This window comes from Phodopus roborovskii, unplaced genomic scaffold (genome assembly GCF_943737965.1).
Source record: "Phodopus roborovskii unplaced genomic scaffold, PHOROB, whole genome shotgun sequence".
Lineage (NCBI taxonomy): Eukaryota > Metazoa > Chordata > Mammalia > Rodentia > Cricetidae > Phodopus > Phodopus roborovskii.
In genome coordinates, this window is record NW_026126549.1 from 23,211,457 (window position 1) to 23,235,869 (window position 24,413).

The window sequence follows — 24,413 nt, forward strand, 5'->3', positions numbered from 1 at the left end:
TGTGACTATTTCCATAGCTCTATGACTGAAGTGCTAGCTTGTCTCCCTCTGATGTCTCATGAAAGGGAACACGGGAAAGAACTCCTTTATTTCACAACCACTAGAGACTTTACCTGCCAAGAACATTTTGCACATACCCTGAGAGGAACCATCCCTGGCAAGCAGCCTGTACTGGCAGCAGGAATGACAGAACACTGTGTCTTGTTGAAAGGGGAGCCTCCCCATACAGGTAGCTTTTTGTTACTAATGGCAAGTCTGTGTGGGGGTTTCATCAGGACCTGGTGTGAGTGTTGCTAAGATGCCACTTCCAAGCACTTTAAAGTAGAAGTGCGAATGCTACAAAGAAGAAATAACAAACAGCCACTTGTGGGCACATTCCAGGAATTCTGTGCAGGGAATTCCTTATGATTAAATGTTAGCAGTGAAGAGGAAGCTGGGGCTTAAGATGTAGCTAGGTTGCTGGAATGCTCATCTGGTATGCACGAAGTTCTGAGTCCAGTCCCAGCACTATATAAACTAGAAGTGGGGGTATGTTTCTATAATCTAAGCATTTGGATGATGGAGGCAGGAGGTTCAAAGTTCAAGATCAACCTGGAATACATGAGATCCTGTCTGAGGAATTTAAAAATAAGCAAGATAACAGTGATACCAGTGATGATATCCTCCTTTGAAGCAGGGAGAGACTGGAATAAAGTCCTGTCAAAGCACTCCAGAAACCACTCTCCATGATGACTTACTTTGGTTTGTATCCTATGATGTAGGCCTGACCCTGGTCTGCTGCAGTGAACAGAAATACATACAGAGAGACAGAGACAGAGAGAGAGAGAGAGAGAAAGAGAGAGAGAGGAAAGGGAGAGAGAGAGAGAGGGGTGATTAAGAGAGAAAAAAAGTTGTTTATCACAAAGCAAGTGAAATATGATGACAATATACTCAGTGCCAAACAAGTGATGCACACAAGAGACAGTGCAGACAGACTAGCCTGCCGAGCATAATGCAGCAGAACAAAAAGCTGGGCTTTAACAACACAGAACTCCATTTACTCCTCTCCTTCCCCTAGAGTTCATTGGAGGGTGTTTATAGCATTCACTGAGCCCTCTGGGGATCCAGCTCCAATAGACGAAACACAGCATCTTGTCCATGTTTGATGCATTTGGGCAGTTCCGTGGAAATCCATGAGAATTCCAGGCAGTGATACCTGCAGTCATCTGACAGGGGTCTGACCACAAAGGTGCCCATGAATGAGAGTTCATGCGCAGAAGACTAACTTCTTTCTTTATCAGTCCCTTACCTATAGCCTCATTTTCCTCCCCCTTTCTCTCATTTTCGCTCTCTGGAGACCTTAAATTCACTGAGCTTGAAAAGGTTGGGATCATGGAAGAGGAGCAGGGCTAAAAAGAATTGAGCTCCTGCTCTCAGCTGTCACACTTAGAAAAATCCCTCCTAAAAATATCCTAAGAGACAGATCCTTCCCTCTCCATGATGATTTTGGTTATGGTAGTTCATCACAGCAATGGAAAAGCTAACAAAGATGCTACCAAAAGTAGTCTACAGCTTCAGTGCAATCTCTATCAAAATTCCAATGCAATTATTCAGAGAAATTGAAAAATAATCATAAATTTCATGTGGAAACACAAGTAAAGCAGCATGGCCAAAATAATAATTAATAACAACAAAAATAATACATAAATAAGTAACCTACTGGAGGCATCATGATCACATATTTCAAGTTATACTATAGAGAACTATAGTAGTGAAAACAGCATGGTCCCAGCACAATAACAGGGAGATAATACCCCTCCTAGATACCACAGGCTACCAAATAAAAAGGTCAGTCCTAGGAATGGGGTATTTCTTTTGGAATCATCAACCAATAAGGTCACATAAACCCCCAAATGTTATGGGTTACTAACATGCTCTTGGATACCCTTCAGAACTTAAAAGTAAGACCCATTGCTGAAGAAACCACATACATGATTCATAGAACATGGAAATATCAGGTAGGTACTTACCTATAAGCTTCATCCCTACTGGCTAACTTTTATAGATCTGAAGGTATTATAGAAGCCACTATAGGGGAAAAGTAATCATAATTCCTACTAAACTGGGAACCCTTAGAGTTACCATAATGGCTGGCCTGGCAAGATATGCCCACCAGTACAATTGTGGCATGAGTGTTATGGGAATAACCACACAATTCTGGTTTGTTGTGAGATTTGCTCCACAAGATGGATGGAAGCCATACCTGGAACCAAGAACCTATGGCTAGACAGGTCACAACTGCTAGAGGCAAACCTATTATTCTAAATTGACATAGTATTAAACCATCTCTAATGATTTATCATTATACCTGTAGATTGATACATCTCTTAAACCCTCATTAGAGAAGCTTTATTTGCAGTAGATGGCAATTGACATGAAATCTACAACTGCCCAAGATGCAAAAATAAAAGACTGTGAAATGCCCAGCCCTAAATAGACAATATACTGAGCCACCTCCTTCCAAGGCTCAGGGATCATCTAAAAAAAAAAAGTGGAAAGAGTGTTAAAGCCAGAGGTAATAGATGACTACAAGGAAAAAATTTCTTCTGGACACAGCAAGGCAGCTGTACACAGGACACAGTTGTTGTGACAGCATGCATAAGACCTGTGCAAGCCCAATACCAACCAAATCCTAGCATGGAGAGGAGAGCTGGCCATGAGTTCCCACCCCTACTTAAGGAGCTATTTGTCTGGGAGAAAGAAAGTCCGTTTTCTCTAAGAGCAGAGCCCCTGGTAAGTCAACCATACACATATCTAAGATACATGGACAGCATGAATTTGTCTTGATGGATTTAATTTTTCTTAAAGGGACAGAGACTTAAGTGGCTGAAGAAGGGAATGAACCTGGAAAAGGTTGAGGGGGTAGATATGATTAAAATACATTGTTCAAAATTCTCGAAGAACTAATAAAAATATGTTTAAAGAATATGGAATTGTCACAATGGAGTTAAAGTATTTAGAGTGGCTGGAGGAGGAGATGCTTGTTGGGGAGTCTGCCAACACTGCCTATTATGGGTGACATTCAGAGTGATAGTCTGTTATAAGGTATTAACTACCTTGCAAATGCTCTAGACAACCAAATTTCAGTGTAGTAGTCCAGTTGTGAAACTCAAAACACAAAGAGTGCTTAATCGTAAGTCATAAGTGTTGGGAAGATACATGACTGATGAAAACAGAATGGTAGGTATCAGGATTAAGAGGGAAGTTGCTTAGAGATAGCAGTAATGAAATGTGGATCAAAATAAACACTTAAACATGCACAGTGCTGAGTGTATCATAGACACCTACCCACTAACTCTGTTCAGTCACCTCTGAGAGTTACTACTAGTTCTCTTGTAAGGCTGAAGAGGCTGACATGGAAAGGTCAGGTAGGTAGCTTTTTGTATTTAGCCATCACTGTGTTGTCTCACTGGTCCTCAGTAAAGTTGACCCCCAGATACAACCTGATAACTTAATCTATGTTCCATTCTTAATCTTAAGAAAATAAATGTGTTTTATTTTTTTTAAAAAACACAGATTAAGGTTCCCAGATATTAAATTACTGAAAAATCGAAAGAGAAGATGCAGCAAATAATATGGATAAGAGAAATAAGAATAATCAAATAGATATGCTATAAGATCATTAACTGATTTTAGCCTGGTCATTAGGGTTCTGGTTAGAAGGTACAGTAAGAAAGGAAGAGGCCAGGCATGATGGCACATGCCTTTAATCCCAGCACTCAGGAGATAAAGGCAGTTGAATCTATGAGTTACAGGTCAGCCTGGTCTACATTGTGAGTTCCAGGACAGCCATGGCCACATAAAGAGACTCTGTCTCAAAATAGGAGGAGGAAGAGGAATAAGGAAGCAAGCCAGGCATATTAGTAAAGCAAAAGGGTTTACCAGGTCAAGGCCACACTGAGTTACATAGAGCCACTGCTTCTAAAGCAAAAATGAGAGGGGTGTGGAGGAAGTCACAGAGACATGAAGCAAATGAAAATTACATTTTTAAGACAAGAAATATTAGTACTATTAACAGTAATATGACTGTAAATAGACATAATCTCATGTTGAAATGCCTGGGAAAAGCTTAATTTCTTTAAAAGATTTGTGGGGCCCGAAGTGTGAATCTAGCAAGTTACTGGTGTCCAAGAAAGCAGGTTCAGAAGATACTCTTGTATAGCTACCAACATAAACTCTCCAAGCCTTCGTTCCATGTTCCAAAGAGAACTGAGAGCCTATAACAACAACTGGACAATAAGTGTATGGACACACCCTGGCCCAGTCACTGCCCAAATAGTCTATCAGAGGCCACAGGCATAGGGTCAGCTAAGTTGAAATATCACAATGTAAGGGAGAATAGAGAGGAGACTCAAAGCTGATCAAGTTGAGGCTCACATAAGTAGACATGTGGATGCCAACATTTAAAAGAGCTCTGTGGAGATAGAGAGGTGGCTCAGTTGTCAATGACTGCTCTCCCACAGGACCAGTTCAATTCCCAGTAACCCACATGGCAGAACTCAACCCTCTGTAACTTCAATCCTAAAACTTCTGATACCCTCTTCCGGCTTCCATGTGCACTGCATACACACAGTGCACTGGCATACATGTAGGCAAAACACTCATATTATTAATTTCATTTAATTTGAAAATTATGCTGTAGGAGGAAAGAAACTGGTGTGACCAATTTTGAATGGCCTGTGTCTAAGATGTTGGCACAACTGAAAGATGCTGTTGGACAGAAAGGTCTGCAGTACAGGCTAGGACTTCACGGAGGTGAGAAGTGGTCCCTGAGATGTGGCCATCCATTTATTGAATGTGTGCATGTCACTGTAGTAATTTCTGAAGATGCAGCCTCTACTCTGCACAGTTTACACTCCACTGTCCAAGCCTTTGCACATAAACGAGATTTTTCACAATGACATCAATAATTCCCTCTTCTTTGTATGACTATTTAGTACAAAGAGCAAGGCTGAGGGACTGTTGATGTAGCTAAATCAATAGTGTTTGCCTAGCATGCACTAGAGTGTTGTGCTCAGAATAGAACAAACTGGGATGTTAATCTGTACCTGTAATCCCAATGCATAGGAACTAGAGACAGGAGGTTCAGTGGTTCAAAGTCATCCTTTTCTACACAGAAAATCAAAGACCAACCTGGGAGACATAAGATCCTGCCTCAGAAAAGTTAAAAACAAATTAAAAAATAATGAACAAAGAAGAAGAATGAGTTGGGCGTGGTGGTGGGAGGAACAAACCAGGTGTGGTGGTGCATGCCTTTAAACAGGGGAAGACTGGAGGATCTCTGTGAAGTCAAGCCCAGCCTTGTCTACATAGCAAGCTCCAGAACAGCTAGGACTACATAAAGAGAACTTGGCAGGGGAGAAAAAAGAGGTAGGCAAAAAGATAAGAAAGAGGAAATGTCATCAGGGAATCAGCTGATTGTCATTTCCTAGAAGCCAAAAAGAAAAGTGAATCTAATAAATCTGAGGAAAAGCCATAGACTTTAACATTGGGCTGCTGTTGATGAGCTCCTAACAGGATTTCTATCTTCACTGAGCATATGAATCACCAAAAGCACATGAATACCTAGGAAATGTCCCTAGCATCTGGCTCAATTGAGCTGGTGCTATGATGTTGGCTTATGTGATATTTTTCACAGGTCTAGGTTCAGTGTAAGTAAAGTTGAGAACTGCTTTAAAGAAAAAGAGTCATGCCATCTTTTAGTTGTGCCATCCTCTTAAACCCAGGATATTCAAAAAAGAAAGAGGTATGCATCTGTTTAGTAGACCAGTTAGCTATTCTACAATATGCACAAATTTTAAAACATTGTGGAGTACAGAATAAATGTGTGACAGTTTTATCCATCAATTTAAAATTTAACTGAAGGAAATTTGAGATATTTGTTAAAAAGCCAGCAATTCTGGAAGAGTAGTAGAGAACAGAGAAGGAACAGAGAAAGGAGTTTTTCAGTAGAGACACTAGCTAGCAGTCTTAACATTGGGCATGGATGTTTAGCCTGACTCCTGTCTTACTGTGTGACTTAACCTTTTGTGTCTTATATGTGAAATCAGGATGAAAATGCTAGCTGTGCCCAACTCACAGTTTCCTTGGGAGGTCAAGATGGGATAATAGATGTGAGAGCACTTTGAAAAAAATAAAGGATTGAAGTGCTATAAAAATGTAAGATTTATATGGCTGTCAGTTTCTTTTCCCTGAAGATGGCCCTAAAGATAGTGATTATCAACTGTAAAGACCTTCGAGGAACCAGCATCCCCTTCCACACTGAGCTCACTAAGACGGTATCCTTTGATAAGTGCTCACAGCTACTATCTGAAGGTCTAATGCTGTTTGCAACTCTTGCTTTTTCTCAGCTAGACTTGTACCCAATCTATAATAGATGCACTTTCCAGAGTCTAGCAAATCCTGCTTACAATTGCTAAATAGACCAGCCTTCTAACATAAAACTAAAAAGAGCAAAAGCGTTACCACTGTAAAAGTTTAAAAACGTAAGTTAAATGTTATGTGGTTCTCATTTAGTTCAGTGTTGTGCTTATAGAGAAAGGGGAAGGCAGAGACTGGGGGACATCTGGGGCGGCAGGCAGTGCAACAAGTCAGAGAAGTCTAATTCCCCAGGCAGAAGATAAAAGAGTACCCCAGCTCTGAGCCAAAAGCATCATCAGAATTCAGTGACCACCTCCAGGTCTCTCCGAGTACCAGACATGCCACCTATATACAAGACACCATGTTGGATCTGCAATAACCAGAGCAGAAGCCCTCCCAGTTACCTGAGTGAACAGTAACACCTGCTCTGGTGGTTACAGAGGCCCCACAGAGGTTCTCTTCAATCATACATGACTAGAGGTGTTCAGAGTTGGGTTGCATCTTTCTTTTGTTTTCATGCTGTCCTTATATAGAAAAATAATAGCAAGTATAGTTCTTTGTCAAAGATACAGCATACCTAATGCTTAAACTTCTTTATCACTAACAACTTGAGTTCAGAGGGGAAAAAAAGGAAAGATGGATCAAGTCTCAACTAGGAGTTAAGACAGGTATCAGGTAACCAGCGTAAGTACCTGGGGGAAGATCAGCTCCTTTCGCTAGTTGGCTGTGTCTGCTCTACTCTGGTTACTATCAGGGAGAAGGCACTAATGCATTCTTGATCTGCCCACACCTCCTCTGCCTTCTCAGACAGAAGTACAGAGCCCCAAGGCCAGCCACTCCTTCATCCCACAAGACTTGGATTTTTTCCCATGTAAGATGATAAAGCAATAGGATTTTTTAACAAAGCCATAATAGACACTTTTCATATTTCCATGGGCATTCTTATCCATACAGGAGTCACCTGTCTTGTTCATTGATCCTTGGGGGAAGGTTTGTCTTACAGAAGGTGACCAGACCAGAATCTCTCTAGAAAATTCATCCTTGGCTTCTTGCCTAATGAAAACATGCACATTAAAGAAGCACCTTTCATATTCCAGTGTCTGTAGTTTAGAATTCTCACATGGAAGGCAAGCAAGTTTGGTGAAAAAGGAATAATTCTGTAGTCATTCTAAGGTGGCAGAGGCAAGAAGCTCAGGAGTTCAAGGTCACTAGATATAAACAGAGTTGGAACCCAGCCTAAATTACATGAAATTCTGTCTCAAAATTAAGTAAATAAATAATCAGGTAAATAGTTGCTGGGACCTTGAAGAAGTTAGCTGACCTCCACAGATGTCTTTCCCCATCTATGAAAAGTAATTTCTTAAAAATAGTATCTTTTTTAGAACCACTATAAATGCAATGGCAAGTCCACCAAATAAAAGATGCCATAGTTCATTTGTCTTGCTATTACTGAGACTGAATATCTTAATATAAGGAAGTGTGGTGGTCTTTAACCTTTGAGTCCCTTGGGCACAGAATACAAGAAAACTCAGCAATGGGTATGTGTTTATCATGATATCCCAAGCCCAAGGAAGGGGATGCTTGGCAGTTCATCTCCAACAATTCCTATTGTCTTCTCAGAGGAAGCAGCACTCATCAATAAACCACCAAATAGCAGCACACTTTTCAAAATTACATGGAAATTTTACCACTTTTATACTGTTATAATAACAGACAAACAAAATGGTTGTTTCTTTCTCCTGTCCTCAAAGACATGTTGTTGATGATTACAGTTTCAGAAGCACAAAGAAAAAAAAAAAAAAAAAAAAAAAAAAAAAAAAAAAAAAACTATTCAAAAACTCAAGATGAAAGGAAAGATTAGATTTCTTTTTAAACTCCGCCCTCTCCCAGTCTCTCTTGGTATTGCTTCAGCGCTTTAATGGTGGGAGATTTTCTATGCCCTTAGTCATTGTGATAAAGAGACATAATAAACAACTGAATAGCTTGAGACTTAACTGTAAGATTATTTTTCAAGTAGTTTCTCCAAATATAATAACTTGGCTTCCAAAATAAAAAGTAATCACTGCAAATATTTAAAAAGTCGAAACTGTGCAATTATCACTGAGAAATTATCACAATTGAACATAATAGCTCCTTCCAAACCATTTCCCAGGGACTAGAAAGAAAAAAAATTCCAGCCTTAAGACAACTCAAATATATGTTATTTATTCAATGAAGAAAGAAGACTGTGAAGTTCTATTCCTTTCACAGAGACCCTTCTGAGTTTTCAGGAAAGTATTTGTCTACAGGCACAAAATGAGTAGTTCCTTGGCTCCCAGAAAATGTAATCACCAAAAACATCTGAAATGTTAAAAGCTATGTAAAAGGTCTTTGCAGAGAGATAGACAAAAAACAAGTATTGAAACAAGAATAATTTAAATGGATCTCAGCATTTACCTGTGTAAAGCAGATATGTCTCATGTGCCTCAGATGGATTGCACAGAGCATATCCAGAGAACCAGTGGTTGACTGTTCCTAGGGAGGTCACTAGGGAGTTGACTGAGACCCTGGGAGTGGGAGGAAGCTTTCCTGCCCATTGTCCACCCTTCCTTTGTTGCATATATGTGTATGTATTGTTGTGTACATGTGATGTATTAATGTTAACCTCATTTAGTGTGATTACTTGATTTCATTACTGATGGCCTCTTAGGCAATTCAGACAGCTCACACATTCCAGGGATCTGTGATCCATCTCGGTTCTCAGTCCAGGACACCAGCATTTCCCCTGGCTGGCCTTCCAGCATGTAGTCAGGCAGAAGGCTTCCAGTTGCTTTCTGCACTGAGCTCTGAGCCTTGGGTGCTGTGTTGGCAAGGACTGGGTGAATAAATAGAAGATACTCTTTCCAGTCAACCACAAGATAGTTAGCTCAAATTCCAGCCCCACTTTGCCTTCTCCCTGCCCCAGAACAGGCCACAGAGGGAGAGAATTTTGGTTCTCTCTTGACTTCTTTCATCCTTGCAAAGTTGCTTCTGTATCTCTCTTCCCTCAAGAACCTGGGCATGCCATAACTAAGACAATTTACTCTCCTCCTCTGGGCTCTGGGATCACAAATCCCTTCTGGAGCACACTAACAGGCAAGGTTTTACTCTCTGAGATTTGGATCTTCCTTCTTAAAAATGGTGGAAGTCATTATAGGAACTCCTGGGTTATAATAGGATTATATTCCTATAAACTCAAGCAATGAAATTATCATGGATTTAGATGTATTGAAAGTGTTCATACACCAAGCATCATAGCCTAGTCTAGCCTACCTCAAATGCAATCAGAATGTCATCATTAGCCTCTGTTGTGGTAAAATTAACCAATATGAAGCTTATTTTAGAATAAAGAGTTGACTATCACCTGTGGTTTATTAGATGTCTCAGCTGTTCACTCTATGACTGTGTGTTTGACTAGAAGCTGTGACTCTCGCTTGTCACTAAGGAAGGCCAGGCTCAAAAACAAATCAGCACTTACTATGCCTTCCTGTTGAATCCATGTCATTCCTGTGCCATTGTAAAGTTGAAACTTGTAAGTTGAACTAGGATAAATCAGGGTCCTTCTGTGTGTTCTCCAAGGAATGAGCAAAGATTGAACAAGCTCAATAATGGAAACACCTAGTACCACACTCCACACACAGTGAGACAGAAATGTTAGATGAATCACCAGATTCATCATCTTCATCATCATGGATGGTAATAGGAAAAAAAAAACACTAGTCCCTGTTTTCAGCTTCCCTGGGCTGCTCAAATTTCTAAACCTCCATCTGTCCTAGGACTTAGTTATAAACTGTTTGGTCTAGCAGGAAAAGTGGCCTTCATAGCCAGAGGGATTTTACCTTGAGGAATTCTTAAACCTCTGGCCTATGTTTTTGTTAACAAAGGACCTTACCTTATAGCTCAGGCTAGCCTCAAACCTATGATCCTCCTGACTGAGCCTCCCAAGTGCCAAGATTATGGGAGCATGCCACCATACCCAGCTCTTAACCTCTTTTAAGATCCATTTTTTTTTTCATCCATGAGGTAAAGACAGTTGTATGTACCTCCTTTGTAGTAACTGACACAATGAACAAAAAGTGGTTATGCTTAAGTCTTGCTTACCCCAAAGTAACCCATCTGCTCCTTGCCCCCCCACCAAGCCTTTGTTTTCCTACATACACACTTTAGCTCAGCACAGCTGTTCATGCCAGCACTACCCTCTCTTACCATCCCATCTCTGAGAACCTCATGTATCTGTCTAAGCTCTATTCATCCTAGAGCTTTTGGGACACATTCTTTGACCTCAGTGACTTTTCCTACCAATTAATTCATATAGTGCTTACCTTTAGGGAAAAATAAGAGTTGAAAACCCGGGGGACCCCAAGAACCTTCCTCTGCAGCCACTGCTAGACTTATTAGAAACCAAGATGTCAGTCAGTAGCAAGGAGAAAGAGTTCCAATCACACTTACAGAGAGCAATTTCCCAGTAGACTCTTTCTGAGTCCCCTGCACTGCGGTCTCTGTGACATCTGGGTACAGTCGCTAACCATCCAGGAAGTCAACTTCTCCATAATGGAAATATGCACTTGTTTACTGGCAAATAAAAATACACTGAAGCTTCTGATGTGTTGAAAGGCTACAGAGTCATGAGCACATCCATGGGCATCTGCATGGGCAGCAGTATACACTGTCCCACAGTCCTGTGTCCAGCTGCATCTCTACCCACGAAGAGGAAACCACAATCATTGCTGTATGCGAGCTTTGCACATTTCTGAACATCCCTGCTCTATAAAGGGTTTCTGTCAAGTTAGTGTACCCCCTATGTCCTTCACCTGACCTTGACTCCTTTTCTAGGCTCTTCTTTTGGGGTACCTGTCTCATGTCTCTTGCTGTTCCCATGGCCTACCATAATCTTTCCTGCCTTCCTCATCTCCCTTTATCTGGGGTGCCTTTCTGTCTCCTCTGGCTAGCCTGAAGTTCAATTTGTAGACCAAGATGGCCCCAAACTCATAGATATCCACCTGCCTCTGCTGGAATAAAAGGTGTACACCACCACACACAGCTGGGGGTCCCCTTTTAAACTCCTTCACTGGATGAGTTCTACTTACCCTTTAAAACCCAACCCAAGGGGCTCAAGAGCTGGCTCAGTGATTAAGAACATAAGCTGCTCTTCCATAGGACTGGGGTTTTACTTCCAGAACCCACATGGCAGCTTACAACTGGCTGCAACTCCAGTCCCAGGGGATCTGACACCCTCATCTGGCCTCCACAAATGCTACACACACAAGGCACATGTAATATATACACATGCAGGCAAAGCATATATGTATGTATGTATGTATGTATGTATGTATGTCAAATCCAACCCAAAGGGTGCCTGGTATAGAACTCCACTGATCTTATGCAGACATAGATCAACACCACATTCTCTCATGAGTTCACAGTGGTCCAGCTTTCTACAGAGCACTTCTTCACGTGTTCATCCTCCCCTCCACGAGATGGTCAGCATCACGAAATCACCCTGTCCAGCATGACTATAAATAACCAATGCATTTTATCTAGTGAACTGACTAAAGAAAACAGAAACAAACAAACAAATGAATGAGTACTGATATTTGTAATAAAAAGTATCATCTTTTCAATGCTTCCCAAGAGCTTGGTACCTGGAATTCACACTTGGCGAAGAGACACAGAATAGTAAAGTCATGTTTGCAAAATGTGGGCAAGAGGAAGTCAGTACTCTGTCCAAAGTAACCACTCCCCTGGAAAAGTTTAAAGCCCAAGTATTCTTTATTTCTTTTCTTTGCCCCTTTACTTCCAAACAGATGATTTCCAAAGTGAATTTTTAAAACCTTGATAGGCATTTTTTGTAAGTGTTAATTATTTTTAGATTAATAAAAAGCTACAATCCTAGACTTGAAAAACCCTGTACCCAGGAGCTGCAGTTGTTCCCTGAAGTTCCGCCTTCATAACTAGAAGGGGTCCAGAGCTCTGCTGAGCAGAAGTAATGGAACTTTTAAAATTTCATGTGTGTGTTTATCTGCATGTACGTATGTAAGCCACATGTGTGCAGTGCCAGCAGACACCAGAAGAGGGACACTGAACTTAAATTACAGATAGTTGTGAACAGCCATGTGGGTTCTGGGAGTTGAATCTATGTCACCCAGAGAGCAATAAATAAGTGCTTAGCTGGTGAGCCATCTCTCCAATTTGTTTGTAGCTATTTTTCTTTTTTGCTTGTTTGTTTGCTTATTTGTTGTGATGGGGTCTCTCTACATTCTGGCTGTCCTGGAGCTCTCACTACATAGACCAGACTGACCTTAAACTCACAGAGATCCTTATGCTTCTGCCTCCCAAGTGCTGGGATTAAAGGTGTGTGCCACCACACCTGACACCTAAAACAACCTTTCAATCTAGGCAGAGTGAATTGCTCTCCTATGTCCCAGGAATGTTTCATCGAGTAAAAGGGAGTTTCTTGATTTTTACCATTTTCTACGGGAAATTACCTCTCATCTGATATATCCTTCCCTGCGAATTCTGTGACAGGACACTTAGAGGTTAAAGAAAGGTGTTAAAAACCTTGTCCCATTTGTTTCACTCATATTTAATAACCACAATTCAGGCAAAGGTGTTTGATCTCACTCTAATCCCTGGCATGTTTTCTCTTAGTTCTGCTAACGAACAGCTTGAAGCACAGAGAAGCTAGTAACTCAACCAATGCCATAAATCACACGGAAGCCAGAGGCAGCTCTGAAGTCAGGTGTGGTTCTGCCCCCTCCCCAGCCACCTCCCTGTCAAGACTCCCCAAATTCAGTAAGTGTTTTTCCAGCATATGGAATTTCTGGATTGCTCATTAGATCAAGGTGCTTTCAGCATTTTATACCCATACAATCCTCTCTTAAAAATACTAGAGTGATTATTTAGAATTATGATTTCTTCATCCTATTCAGGTGTCATCATTTCACTCTGAAATGCCCCCCTACTGCCTGGTTTTGAACTCTTGTCCACTTGACAGTGCTGGAGAAACTTTGGGATGGAGACCTGGCTGGTAGAAGTGGGTTTGAGTGCTGGATTTTGAAGATTATAGACTGGTTCTGAGCTCAGATGTGTGGTGATCTATTATTTATGATTTATTAAAGCTTGTCTGAGGATTCAGAAAGCAAAGTCAACCAGCAGATATAGAGATCAGGAAGTGGTGGTACACAACTTCAATTTCACTGCTTGGGAGGTAGAGGTAGCCAGTAGAGGTAGTCAGATCTCTGTTAGTTCAAGGCCACACTGAACTACTCAAAATTGATCCAGTCCTAAAGAGAAACAGCTCACACGAAGGTTATCTCAGCACTGGGGATCACATGCCTTTAATCAAGCCCTAGAGAGGTATATAAAAGACAGAAGTTCAGTGTCTCAGACATTTCTGAGATAGTTTCTGGGTTCTCTCCAGCCACATTGAGGAGAGGCAGCAATTTGAGACTTGGTGAAGAGCTTGTAGATCAGCCCTTTCAGCTTGAACTAAAGGTAAGAGCTAGTGCCTGCTACTTTGCTTTTCTTATCTTCAGTTTGAAGCTTAAATCCCAATATCCATCTCTGGGTTGTTTACTTTTCATATTATGCAGAGTTCTTTGATTCCTGGTCTGCATTGAATCAAAGCACCTCTAAGACATGAACCTGCCCAAATCTTCCCCACCATAGGGGACTGAAACCTGATCAGTGAGTCAAGAGAAGCCTTTCCTTTCTCTAGTTGTTTCTGTCTGGTGTTCTGTTCATAACAACACAAAAGCAACATACATTAAGTACACAATACTTTTCTAAAACTGTGTATGTATACATGTGTTCATGTGGGTATAAGCACATGTGAGTGTTCATGCATGTATTGTTCATGCGTATAAATTGCAGAGGTTGGCATCAGGTGTCATCTTCAATCATTTACTATTTTAGTTTTTGAGACTGTCTCTCTCACTAAACCCAGCATTAACCCATTGGCTTAAATAGCTGCCCAATGAGCCATGTGCCTCCTTGTTTTCCTCCCTCCCTTCCTGCTTAGCAGGACAGCAGCACCTAGCTTTTATGTGAGTGCTAGAGATCTAGACTCAGGCCCTTGCACTTGAGTGGCAGGCAATTCACCAACTGAGCCATCCCCTGAGCCCCTGAATCTTAAGTAACAAAAAAATCCTTGAGGAAAAGATTACCTGTGTCTTGTTGACCCATATCCTCATATCTTGGTATAAGCATCTTTAGTGGGAACTAGATGGTCTTCTTTGTTGCTGGCAACAGTATCCTGTGTGTTGCTGACCACAGCCAGACATGTACTTGATAAGAGATCTTACCTGATTTTCAAACATTTAACTACATTCCCTCAAGATTCGACAGTACCAGAGGTCCTTGCTTTGCAGGAACTCACAACCCAAGAGCCCTCCCTTTTTTTTTTTTTTTTTTTTTTTTTTTTTTTTTTTTTTTTGTGATTTTACAGTCCCTAAGGCAGTACATACCACTGAATGATCCCACCTTCATAAAGGCAAGAAGCACGGGGAAAAAGTCTCTTGAAGCAATCTCAACTTGCTTTATGGAAAAGACTCTTGTCTTAGGGTTTCTATTGCTGTGAAAAGACACCATGACCAAGACAACTCTTAAAAAGGAAAACGTTTAATTGGGGCTGGCTTACATTTCAGAGGTTTAGTCCATTATCATGGCAGGAAGTAAGGCAGCATGCAGGCAGACATGGTGCTGAAGAAAGAGCTGAGGGCTCTTATATCTAGATCTGCAGGCAACAGGAAGAGGTATGATACAGTGGCCATCACTTGATCATATATGAGATTACAAAGCCTGCCTTCACAATGACACACTTCCTCCAACAAGACCGCAACTACTCCAACAAGGCCACACCTCCTAATAGTGCCACTACCTTTGGGGACCATTTTCTTTCAAACCACCACAGCTCTCAAAGGCCAACTTCTAACCTTGACCTTCTTTCAATAGTGCTTATTGACCAGTACAAGGATGACCAAATCTCTAGTAAAGCCAGAGTGGGAGACCATAATCTCACAGCAAATAGCAAAGCTGAAGAAATACGTGAGCTGCCTCTGAGTGTGACTAAAAGTGAGTGGATTTGCATTTCTAATGAGTATTAATATAGTCAGCATGTGATAAAACAATATGGTCAAGCATCACAAAATGAATTTTCCTACCACCCTCCAGGCAAGCCTCTCCTACCTGAGTCTTGAGCTTATGCAAACGTCATTTTGTGCATTTTTAATGACCCTGGTTTCTGGGGGCCTTAGGCCCCCTATCCAGAAGGTTGGCCTAGGGATAAGTCCCAAGAGTGAGCCATAGTAAGTCAGTGCAACCTAAATGTTCCAAGTCTGCTGCTGGGCTACATAGAGCAAGCACTGAAAAGCGCATGAGGGACAGAGAGACAAACCTTCCACACTTATGTATAACTTTCCTAGGCCTTTCCCGTCCTTCATGGGTTAAGTCTACAAGAAGGAGCATGTTGAGACCTTCTAAAGTGTTCTTAAATGTTCCCAGGGCAGGCTGGCCCAGCTGTCACTTGGATCTTTCCTGCAAGGATGCTGCAGCAGGTGCCTACTGTGGGACTAGGGATGATGCCTGATGGAGATGAGAAAGCCTTTAAACGTTTGCCTTCCTAAAAAAACATCCTCATTGCATCTCCCAGACGTACCCAGCTGGTGTTTATCCTCCACAGTAACAAGTCAGGTTATTTATCGTCTTATTTCGTGATGTATTTTATAAAGTAATGAATGGCTCATTAAACTAAGTTTGGCCATCAGTCTCCTGACAGCCACCTACTCGACTGTACCCTTAGCGGGGGTTCTGGAGGCCATTGGAGTGGGCTCCAGCCTCACAGCCTCCTTTCTCCACCCCCAGCTTCCCCTCTGCCCTTCTTCCCCTGCACCCCTCCTCCTGGTTATTTAGGAGATTAGAGTTCATTAATTAAATCCTGTGCTTAGATCGAACTGTAACACTATTCCAATCACATTTATCTTGCAGGCGGCAGCGGAGATGGCAACCTCGCTGGAAACGCGCGGGGGAGCCTGAGCCGGCAACCGGAGGCGCACTGCTCGGCGTGCTCCGTCGCCCCGCCGCCTCGCAGACCCTCCATCTTCCTGCTCAGTTCCGGGCCAGTCTGGCCCCTGCCCCCGGGGTGGGGTGGGGGCGGCTCCCACTTCTCCCGGGGTTCCAGGTCTTTCCCCACCCCCTGTCCTCCGCACCTCAACAGCCTGGGCCCCCCTCCCCCGCCACACACACTCACATGCGCCCGCGAGCACACACGCACGCACACACTCACACGCCAGCAGGGCTGCTAGCCGCTCAATGGACCGATTTCCCCTGTTTCCCTGAATCCAGCCTAGCACGGGATGAGAAATTGCAAAATGGCCCGAGTCGCCAGTGTGCTAGGGCTGGTCATGCTCAGCGTGGCCCTGCTGATTTTATCGCTTATCAGCTACGTGTCCCTGAAAAAGGAGAATATCTTCACCACTCCCAAGTACGCCAGCCCGGGGGCGCCCCGAATGTACATGTTCCACGCGGGATTCCGGTGAGTGTGGGCCCCTGTTTGAGCGCCCTCGGGTATCTCGGGTGGGTGGTGTGTTTGGGGGACAGTAAGAAAGGGTGTTTAGGCTTCTCGGTAACTGCGTGGTCCTTTCCTGTTTCTGCTTCTCCCTTCCTTCTCTACTTTATTTTTTAATCCAAAGCCCCTTTAAAAGCCTTTGTCCTAATCGATGTGATTGAATTTCTCTTATTATTCCTCTGTACCCCCTCCCCCCCCACCCGTTGCAAAACTGGGGTGTTGATGGTAAAGTGAGAGGCGGTGTTTGGACGGCGGGAGGAGGTGTTGGACCCTGAGATGGGCAAGGCAGGAGGTGGGTGCCCTGGCTGTGCACTAGCGGAGGGCTCCGAAGGCCTGGCGGGGCGATTTAATGGCGCAGGCGCCAACTGCTCTCACACCCCTCCCCTCCTCCCCTTTCTCATCTAATGATGCGCAGGTTTATTCTCTTGAAGCCCCTAGGGCTTTTTCCTCGACCCTTCCCCCCCCCCCCCCCCCGCTGCCACCCTCCTCCTCCTTTCCTGGATTTCTGCAATTCCTCGGCCCCTGCGGGAAGCAAGCCTTATGCTGAGGGCCGCCCACCCTTGCCTGGTCGAAGTCACCGCGGGGCGCAGCTTGGGCACAGCTCTTCGGGAGCCCCACCCGTACCTGTGCCCGCCAGGAGCTCTCCCCACACCGCCTCCTGATGGGAGGGTGGAAACCACAAGCTGACCCTGTGGGCCAAGCTGGGCCAAGGATGTGGAACCTGAAGAAGCCAGGCCTGGACAGAAGAGCCCGGCTGCAGGCGTCCCTTGGGGGATCTCCAGCTAAGGGCTGAGGGTGCAATCAGACTCGGGCTTGGGAAGGAAAAGGTTAAGGCTGGAACCCCCACCCCCACCCCTTTCTCCGGAGTCTCGAATTTCCTAAGCCCTTTCTCCAAAAATCAATTCTAGGGGCGGGTGGTTGGGTCGGGCCGGAGTAGGCTGCTGTCCGCGGTGCTGACTCAAAGTACCTTGCTTCGCCGCGGACAGCAGCCCGGCACCGGGCTCCGACCCTGGCTGTCTGCGTGACCGCCATCTTTTTATGGTCTCTCCTACACCCTGAGGACTGGACAATGAGGGAGAGTTTCCCCTTTTCTTCCTTTCTTCCGGGTGTGTGTAAAAGCACAGAATGTGCCAAAACAGAGGGGCTGTGCGGTGGGCCTGCCCGTGTGCCAGCTGCCCCTTCCGGTTGTGGTTGGAGCTGTCTGTCTCACTCACTGCTCTCTGGCTTCCCCTTGCTGTATCCAGCGCCTGAGCTAACTCACGCTCCTCTTTAGGTCACAGTTTGCGCTGAAGTTTCTAGACCCGTCATTTGTGCCCATTACGAATTCTCTCACCCACGAACTCCAAGAGAAACCTTCTAAGTGGAAATTTAATCGGACAGCGTTTTTACATCAAAGGTAGGATAGGAAGAGAGAGGTTGGTTGGTGGTTGTTGTCGTTGCTTTTCACTTTGAAACTCAATAAAACAAACAGCACAAAACACAAATCCAAAACCACCAAAAAGCAAACAAAAGCAGGCCAAAAAAAAAAAAAAAGAAAGAAAGAAAGAAAGAAAAAGAAAGAAAGAAAAAAGAAAAGAAAAAAGAAAGAAAAAGAGAAAAAGAAAGAAGCCACGACTCATCTCATCTCACCCACAGTTGCCTATTTAAAAAAAAAAAAAAAAAAAGTAATTGCAAGCAGATGATCCCCCACCCCCACTTTTAAAAAAAATGAAATTATGCAATCTTATTGAGACACAGAAAATATAATGAAACCTTATTGTATCGCTAGTGAAGATTTGGGCCCAAATAGATGCATGTAACACATGATTTTGTTTGGGTTTTGCTTGTTTGTTTTCAGTAAGCCTCTGCAGCTTTAGTAATTGTAGTAGCCTGTTTTTATACACGAAGAAGTTTTGTCTTTATGTTTGGTTTTGTTTTAGGGAGGAGAGAAGAAGGAAATAATTAAATCTCAGTGATTCTGGTATCAGAACCATAGACTCACCCCATCCCTTTGGTGGGATTGTTATGCCACTAAATGCAATGTGAGCCATCTAGTGTATTCATTAGAGTTGTAATACTTTACAAACCAGTAAGGGACCTGTATGTTTACTCGGGCATTTATTGTCACTGTAGTTTTTGAAAAATTATAATCTACTAACAAAATCAAAAGAAACACATGGTTTCAGGAAAAATACTTTTAAATTGATATAATCATAAGATTATGATTAACATTGTTTAAGTATTTATGCTTAATTGTAAACTAGTTTGTGACCATTAATTCCAACCGAAGGAAGTGCTTTTCAGCTTTGGTCTTTGGGATTTTCATTTAAATTTAATTTTGCAGACAATACAGACAGATTTCAAGGTAGAACACCTTACACCAGTCCCCCAAACACTTGAGTACAGTATTTTCCCACACTGGGCCGAGTATCCCTGTCTATCAATCAAAAGAACTCTGCCTTCTCAAAACTTCCTGCACTTAAATCCATTTATTAGGAAGCCTGTAATTAATTTTAAGAGTATCGTTGGAAGTTGATTTTATAACCACTTTAAAAATGTGCTGGTAACTGGAAACTGAAGTGACTATATCAGTCTGCATTGTCCTAGAATTTGATAATATTTATTTTCTCCCTGCTGTGGTTTAAACAGAAGGCACGAGTGTTTCAGTTTGCTTTCTAGTCACTGGAAAATGTGAAACAGAAAGTAGCATATCACCTGTCTCTTGACTATTTTAAGTCCTGAGACTTGAGAAGAGACAATTTTACAGAAAGCCCAATGTGAAATCCACCTGAAGGCAATCCTAAGTATCACTTTTCTCGTGTTTTTTCAGGTTTTGATGGCATTTTTTAATTAGCTATAGTATACTAAATTGCAATTCCACATAATGAAGCATAAAAATAGATCCATGCTTCACTATTCAGCATACCTGAATTGAGATTATCATCTCATTTCTATTAAGTATTTAGCCATACCCACTGCTCCTCCCATCTCCATATTTTAATAATAGATAGTACTATACTGTGCATAGACCCATATCTACATATTTATTTGGTCACTTGCAGTATTTCATATTCCTGAGCACTACACTCCAATAGCAAACAAGTAGTCCCTTGCTACAAACTTGAAGTCACCAATCTGTGTGCATTAATGTGAGTCCTTTGAAGCCTGTGTAAATTGTCTTCCTATATTTTCTAACATAGTTTGGCATCTACCTCCTCCCTAATCAAATACACTCTTAGAATAGACCAGAATAACAAGAAATAGTAGCTAAATCATATACTGAATTTACTAACACCCAAAGATCCCATTCAGAACTTGACTGAGATATAGTTCATGCCTGTCCATTATATATAAGCAAACAAACAGTCCTCCTTTTGAAGCCCACAAATATGAATGTATGCTCATACTTGAATTGAATGTGCTTAAGATTCTTGTCTGAATTAAATAGAAGCATAAGATGGAAACTTTGTTCTTTTGAATGGAATGCATTTAATGAATCTTTTTTATTTTAGGCAAGAAATTCTTCAGCATGTCGATGTAATAAAAAATTTTTCTTTGACCAAGAATAGTGTTCGGATTGGACAACTGATGCATTATGATTATTCCAGCCATAAATATGTTTTCTCTATTAGCAATAACTTCCGCTCACTGCTCCCAGATGTGTCGCCCATTATGAATAAGCGTTATAATGTTTGTGCTGTGGTTGGAAACAGTGGAATCTTGACAGGGAGTCAGTGTGGACAAGAAATAGATAAATCAGATTTTGTTTTTCGATGCAATTTTGCCCCTACGGAAGCTTTCCAAAAGGATGTTGGGAGGAAAACCAACCTCACAACCTTCAACCCCAGCATCCTGGAAAAATATTACAACAATCTTTTAACCATTCAGGACCGTAACAACTTCTTCCTCAGTTTAAAAAAGCTTGATGGGGCCATTCTTTGGATCCCTGCATTTTTCTTCCATACTTCTGCAACCGTAACCAGAACGCTGGTTGACTTTTTCGTTGAACACAGAGGTCAATTAAAGGTACAATTGGCTTGGCCTGGAAATATAATGCAACATGTCAACAGGTGTGTATATTTTATTACATTTTACTCATACCTCCACCAGATGGCAAATCAATATTGTAATCTCTTGGGCATGGGAGCCATCCAGTTCACTAGATGGGTGGTTGGTTTAGCTCTTGAGGAAAACTCTTATCTTTTTAATGAATGAATGGATCATTCTAGTTAAAAAAGTTCAGTTTATTCCTAACTGGTAACCAAGTGCTAAATGAAAGCACTATTTGTCACTCAGCCCTTTTTATTTTTCCTGTCCCCTTCTTATTGCATGGCCATGGAAATCCCCTTGTACATACATACATACATATATTATATATCCATCCATCCATCCTGGTAACACCAGTGGCTGAATTATACAAAGCAATTTTTTAAAGAAAAGAACAATTTAAAAAGGAAAACGACTTAAAATAGCCTTTTTGTTTGATGTTTAGGTGTTTGTAGATCTGCAAGGTTAGGAACCACCCCCCCGGATGAATCATAAATGGCATAATATAATTTTGTGATCAAATGTTTGTATATGTAAGGAGCTCTGTGATATGCATTATGGCTTGACAAGGAGACTGGCTGGAAATGTAACATTTTGATCTAATCCAGTAACTTTCAGTTCTGGCTGATTATAAAAAAAATCAGAGTTTTAAAATACAATACTACTACCTGGAGTAAGCTTGAAAGAGTCAACGTGGGGAGGGAGGCAAGGATCCCGCACTTGGTATGTTTTTACCAACTGCTCAAATAATTCTAATGTATAGCCAGGAAAGATTAGTTGTAGAACTGTTTTTCTTTGACTCATCCAAGCATTGCCTTAACTCCCATGCCCTCCTATGTAAGGAACCCATTCATCACACCAGAGCACAGATCTTACAAATTTGAGTGGTTTCTAGAAGACCTGGTAACCAAATGTGCATGCTCTAATAGATAGTCCTTTCCTGTTATTTCCTAAAATCTTCCAAACTTAAGATCTGTTTAGTTGAGCTTCTACTGAAAGAGAACTCATGGTCTAGAAAATTGATGTGTCTCCAAAAGGAATGGTAATTGTATTATTTATAGTTCAAACTGGGGTCTTTTCTTTGAGAAAATGTGTATGATGAGTAATTCAGCAATGGTAACATACATAAACTGGTACTGGTTCCAAGAATGTAAGAGATAATAGACCTAGACCCCAATGTTTAATGGCTAAATACAGTCCAAAGTCACTACTGAAAATGGAGAGAACCCAGGTCATCCACCATTCTACCCCAAATCTTTGACTTCATTATTTTGCTATATTCTTGTTCAGTGTTTTATGACATTTTAAATCTTATTTAAAAGGGGACAGGCCAAGGTTATGGGACTGGGAAGTGTATCTGTCCATGAAACCTAAATAGTTTAGCCAAATCTCACTCCCAGCCCTGCCTATTAACTTATCTGACTGAAACCATCAGCACCAGCCACTGAATCTACCTGTACTTATCATTCTCCAGGTACTGGAAAAACAAACACTTGTCACCCAAACGGCTGAGCACAGGTATTCTTATGTACACTCTTGCATCTGCAGTCTGTGAAGAGATCCACTTATATGGATTCTGGCCTTTTGGATTTGACCCCAACACAAGGGAGGATCTTCCATACCATTACTATGACAAAAAAGGAACCAAATTTACCACCAAGTGGCAGGAGTCTCACCAGCTGCCTGCTGAGTTTCAGCTGCTGTATCGAATGCATGGCGAAGGGCTCACCAAGCTCACTCTGTCACACTGTGCCTAAGAACTCCAAATGGAAAGTGCCAAATGGCTGTTTTAAAAGTGCCCCCAAACCAAATTGAATAGTCTCCAGAATAGAACCCCAAAGACAATCTGGCAAAGCTTGTCAGCCACGTACATGGAAGGATGGGCTTCTCTTCTGCACCTCTCTTTGAATGGTCTTAGCAGACTTAGGACAGGTGCATTGAAACCACATGAGTTAGACTTGATTGGTAAAGGTGATATTGCATTGGGACGTATGCTGCACAGAGAATGGCTTGAAATAGTTCCACGTTTGTATTTTAATAATAAACTGACTCCCACGTGAATGAGCTGCCGCCATCTTATTCATGGCTATCATCTCCTCAGCCCTACTCCTCATAATCAGAGAGTTTGGGCCAGCTTCAGCAGGATTTCTTTTGCCAGGGGTATCCGTCTTCAAAATAAAAAATCTGATTTGCAGGTTGCATATCTTCTCTCTCTCTCTCTCTCTCTCTCTCTCTCTCTCTCTCTCTCTCTCTCTCCATCACTCTGTCTTTCTCTCTCCATCTCCCCCTCTCTTACACACACACACACACACACACACTTCCTGTTGCCCTGCTACCATTGAATTTAATAATTTTGGATTAGCTTTGCTTGTATGTGTTTGCATCTGTACTTGATGTGTTCAAGGCTCTGGGTAACTTTGGTGTTTTGCGACAAACTGAAAAAATTATGATGACTTCCTTCATGATGAATTCTATAGGAAATAATCCATATCAAGTCCCCACTTGTCCATAATGTTTTTCTACAGAAGGGTGGTCTATCTTGGTAGAGTGGCATATGCATATGCTCACACCCCTGTGTGACTAATGTTAGCATTAGTCAGGCCAGGTCCTTTCTATGACACCCCCACCAACATCTATCTAGACCTGCTTGCTTTCTTTGAGATGGCTACAGATACCCTTCTCTGTTTCCACTGAAATCAAGTCTGTGTGCCTGTACATTGAGCATTTCAAAAGGAAAAGCCATTATGCAATGGCAAGACTCGGTCCTAAATAACCTTTGGAATTTGAGATCAGTTGGCCATTGTTCACATTGCTTCGGCTGTATCAGTAGAAACAACATTTCTCCCGTCCCAAGCTTTTACACTGAGCAGCACTTTGTTCTTCCAATTCAACCCAAAGTCTAGCCAAGTTGAGGTTAAATTTTAATAAGAGTGTCTTTCCTCTCTCCAAGTGCCTGTAGAGCACATTTGTTATATGTTCCAGTGGAGCAGCCCATTCTTTTCCAGAAATCTCATCTATATTGCTTACAGTGTTGTAAATCCCTTTGAAAATCTTTGCTATAGTTCAGTCATCAGTGCCCTGCCTCTTGCTGGGGAGAAACAATCATGCCTAAAAAGAAGTGCAATAAGGAGACACACAGTCCTTACGTTTGTGTACTACCTGGTCCTGAAGCTGCATTGTTCTTTGGGAGAAGCTAAATCTGACCCAGATACAATCAGTGAAAGAAAACCATTCGGATCCAAACACAATACCACCCATGGCACATATTACACCCTGTGACTGTCAATCATTCGACTAGATGAGAGGAATTAAGGGTAACTATTTCAAATTAAGAAGCACTAACTATACACAGAATAATAAGAAAATTAAAATTACAAGCTATTTTTTAAAAAGAAATCTTTAAAAT

The 24,413-nt window shown here is 42.0% G+C and overlaps 1 protein-coding gene across 1 annotated transcript; it reads left to right on the forward strand.

The window, feature by feature from the left end:
* The first annotated feature begins 16,682 nt into the window (after positions 1–16,682).
* St8sia3 (ST8 alpha-N-acetyl-neuraminide alpha-2,8-sialyltransferase 3) lies at positions 16,683–23,056 on the forward strand. Its single transcript, XM_051200960.1, has 4 exons — positions 16,683–16,948; positions 18,255–18,377; positions 20,473–21,030; positions 22,482–23,056. Exons 1-4 carry the CDS (start codon positions 16,770–16,772, stop codon positions 22,762–22,764), a joined length of 1,143 nt encoding a protein of 380 aa, XP_051056917.1. The 5' UTR covers positions 16,683–16,769; the 3' UTR covers positions 22,765–23,056.
* Positions 23,057–24,413: the final 1,357 nt, after the last annotated feature.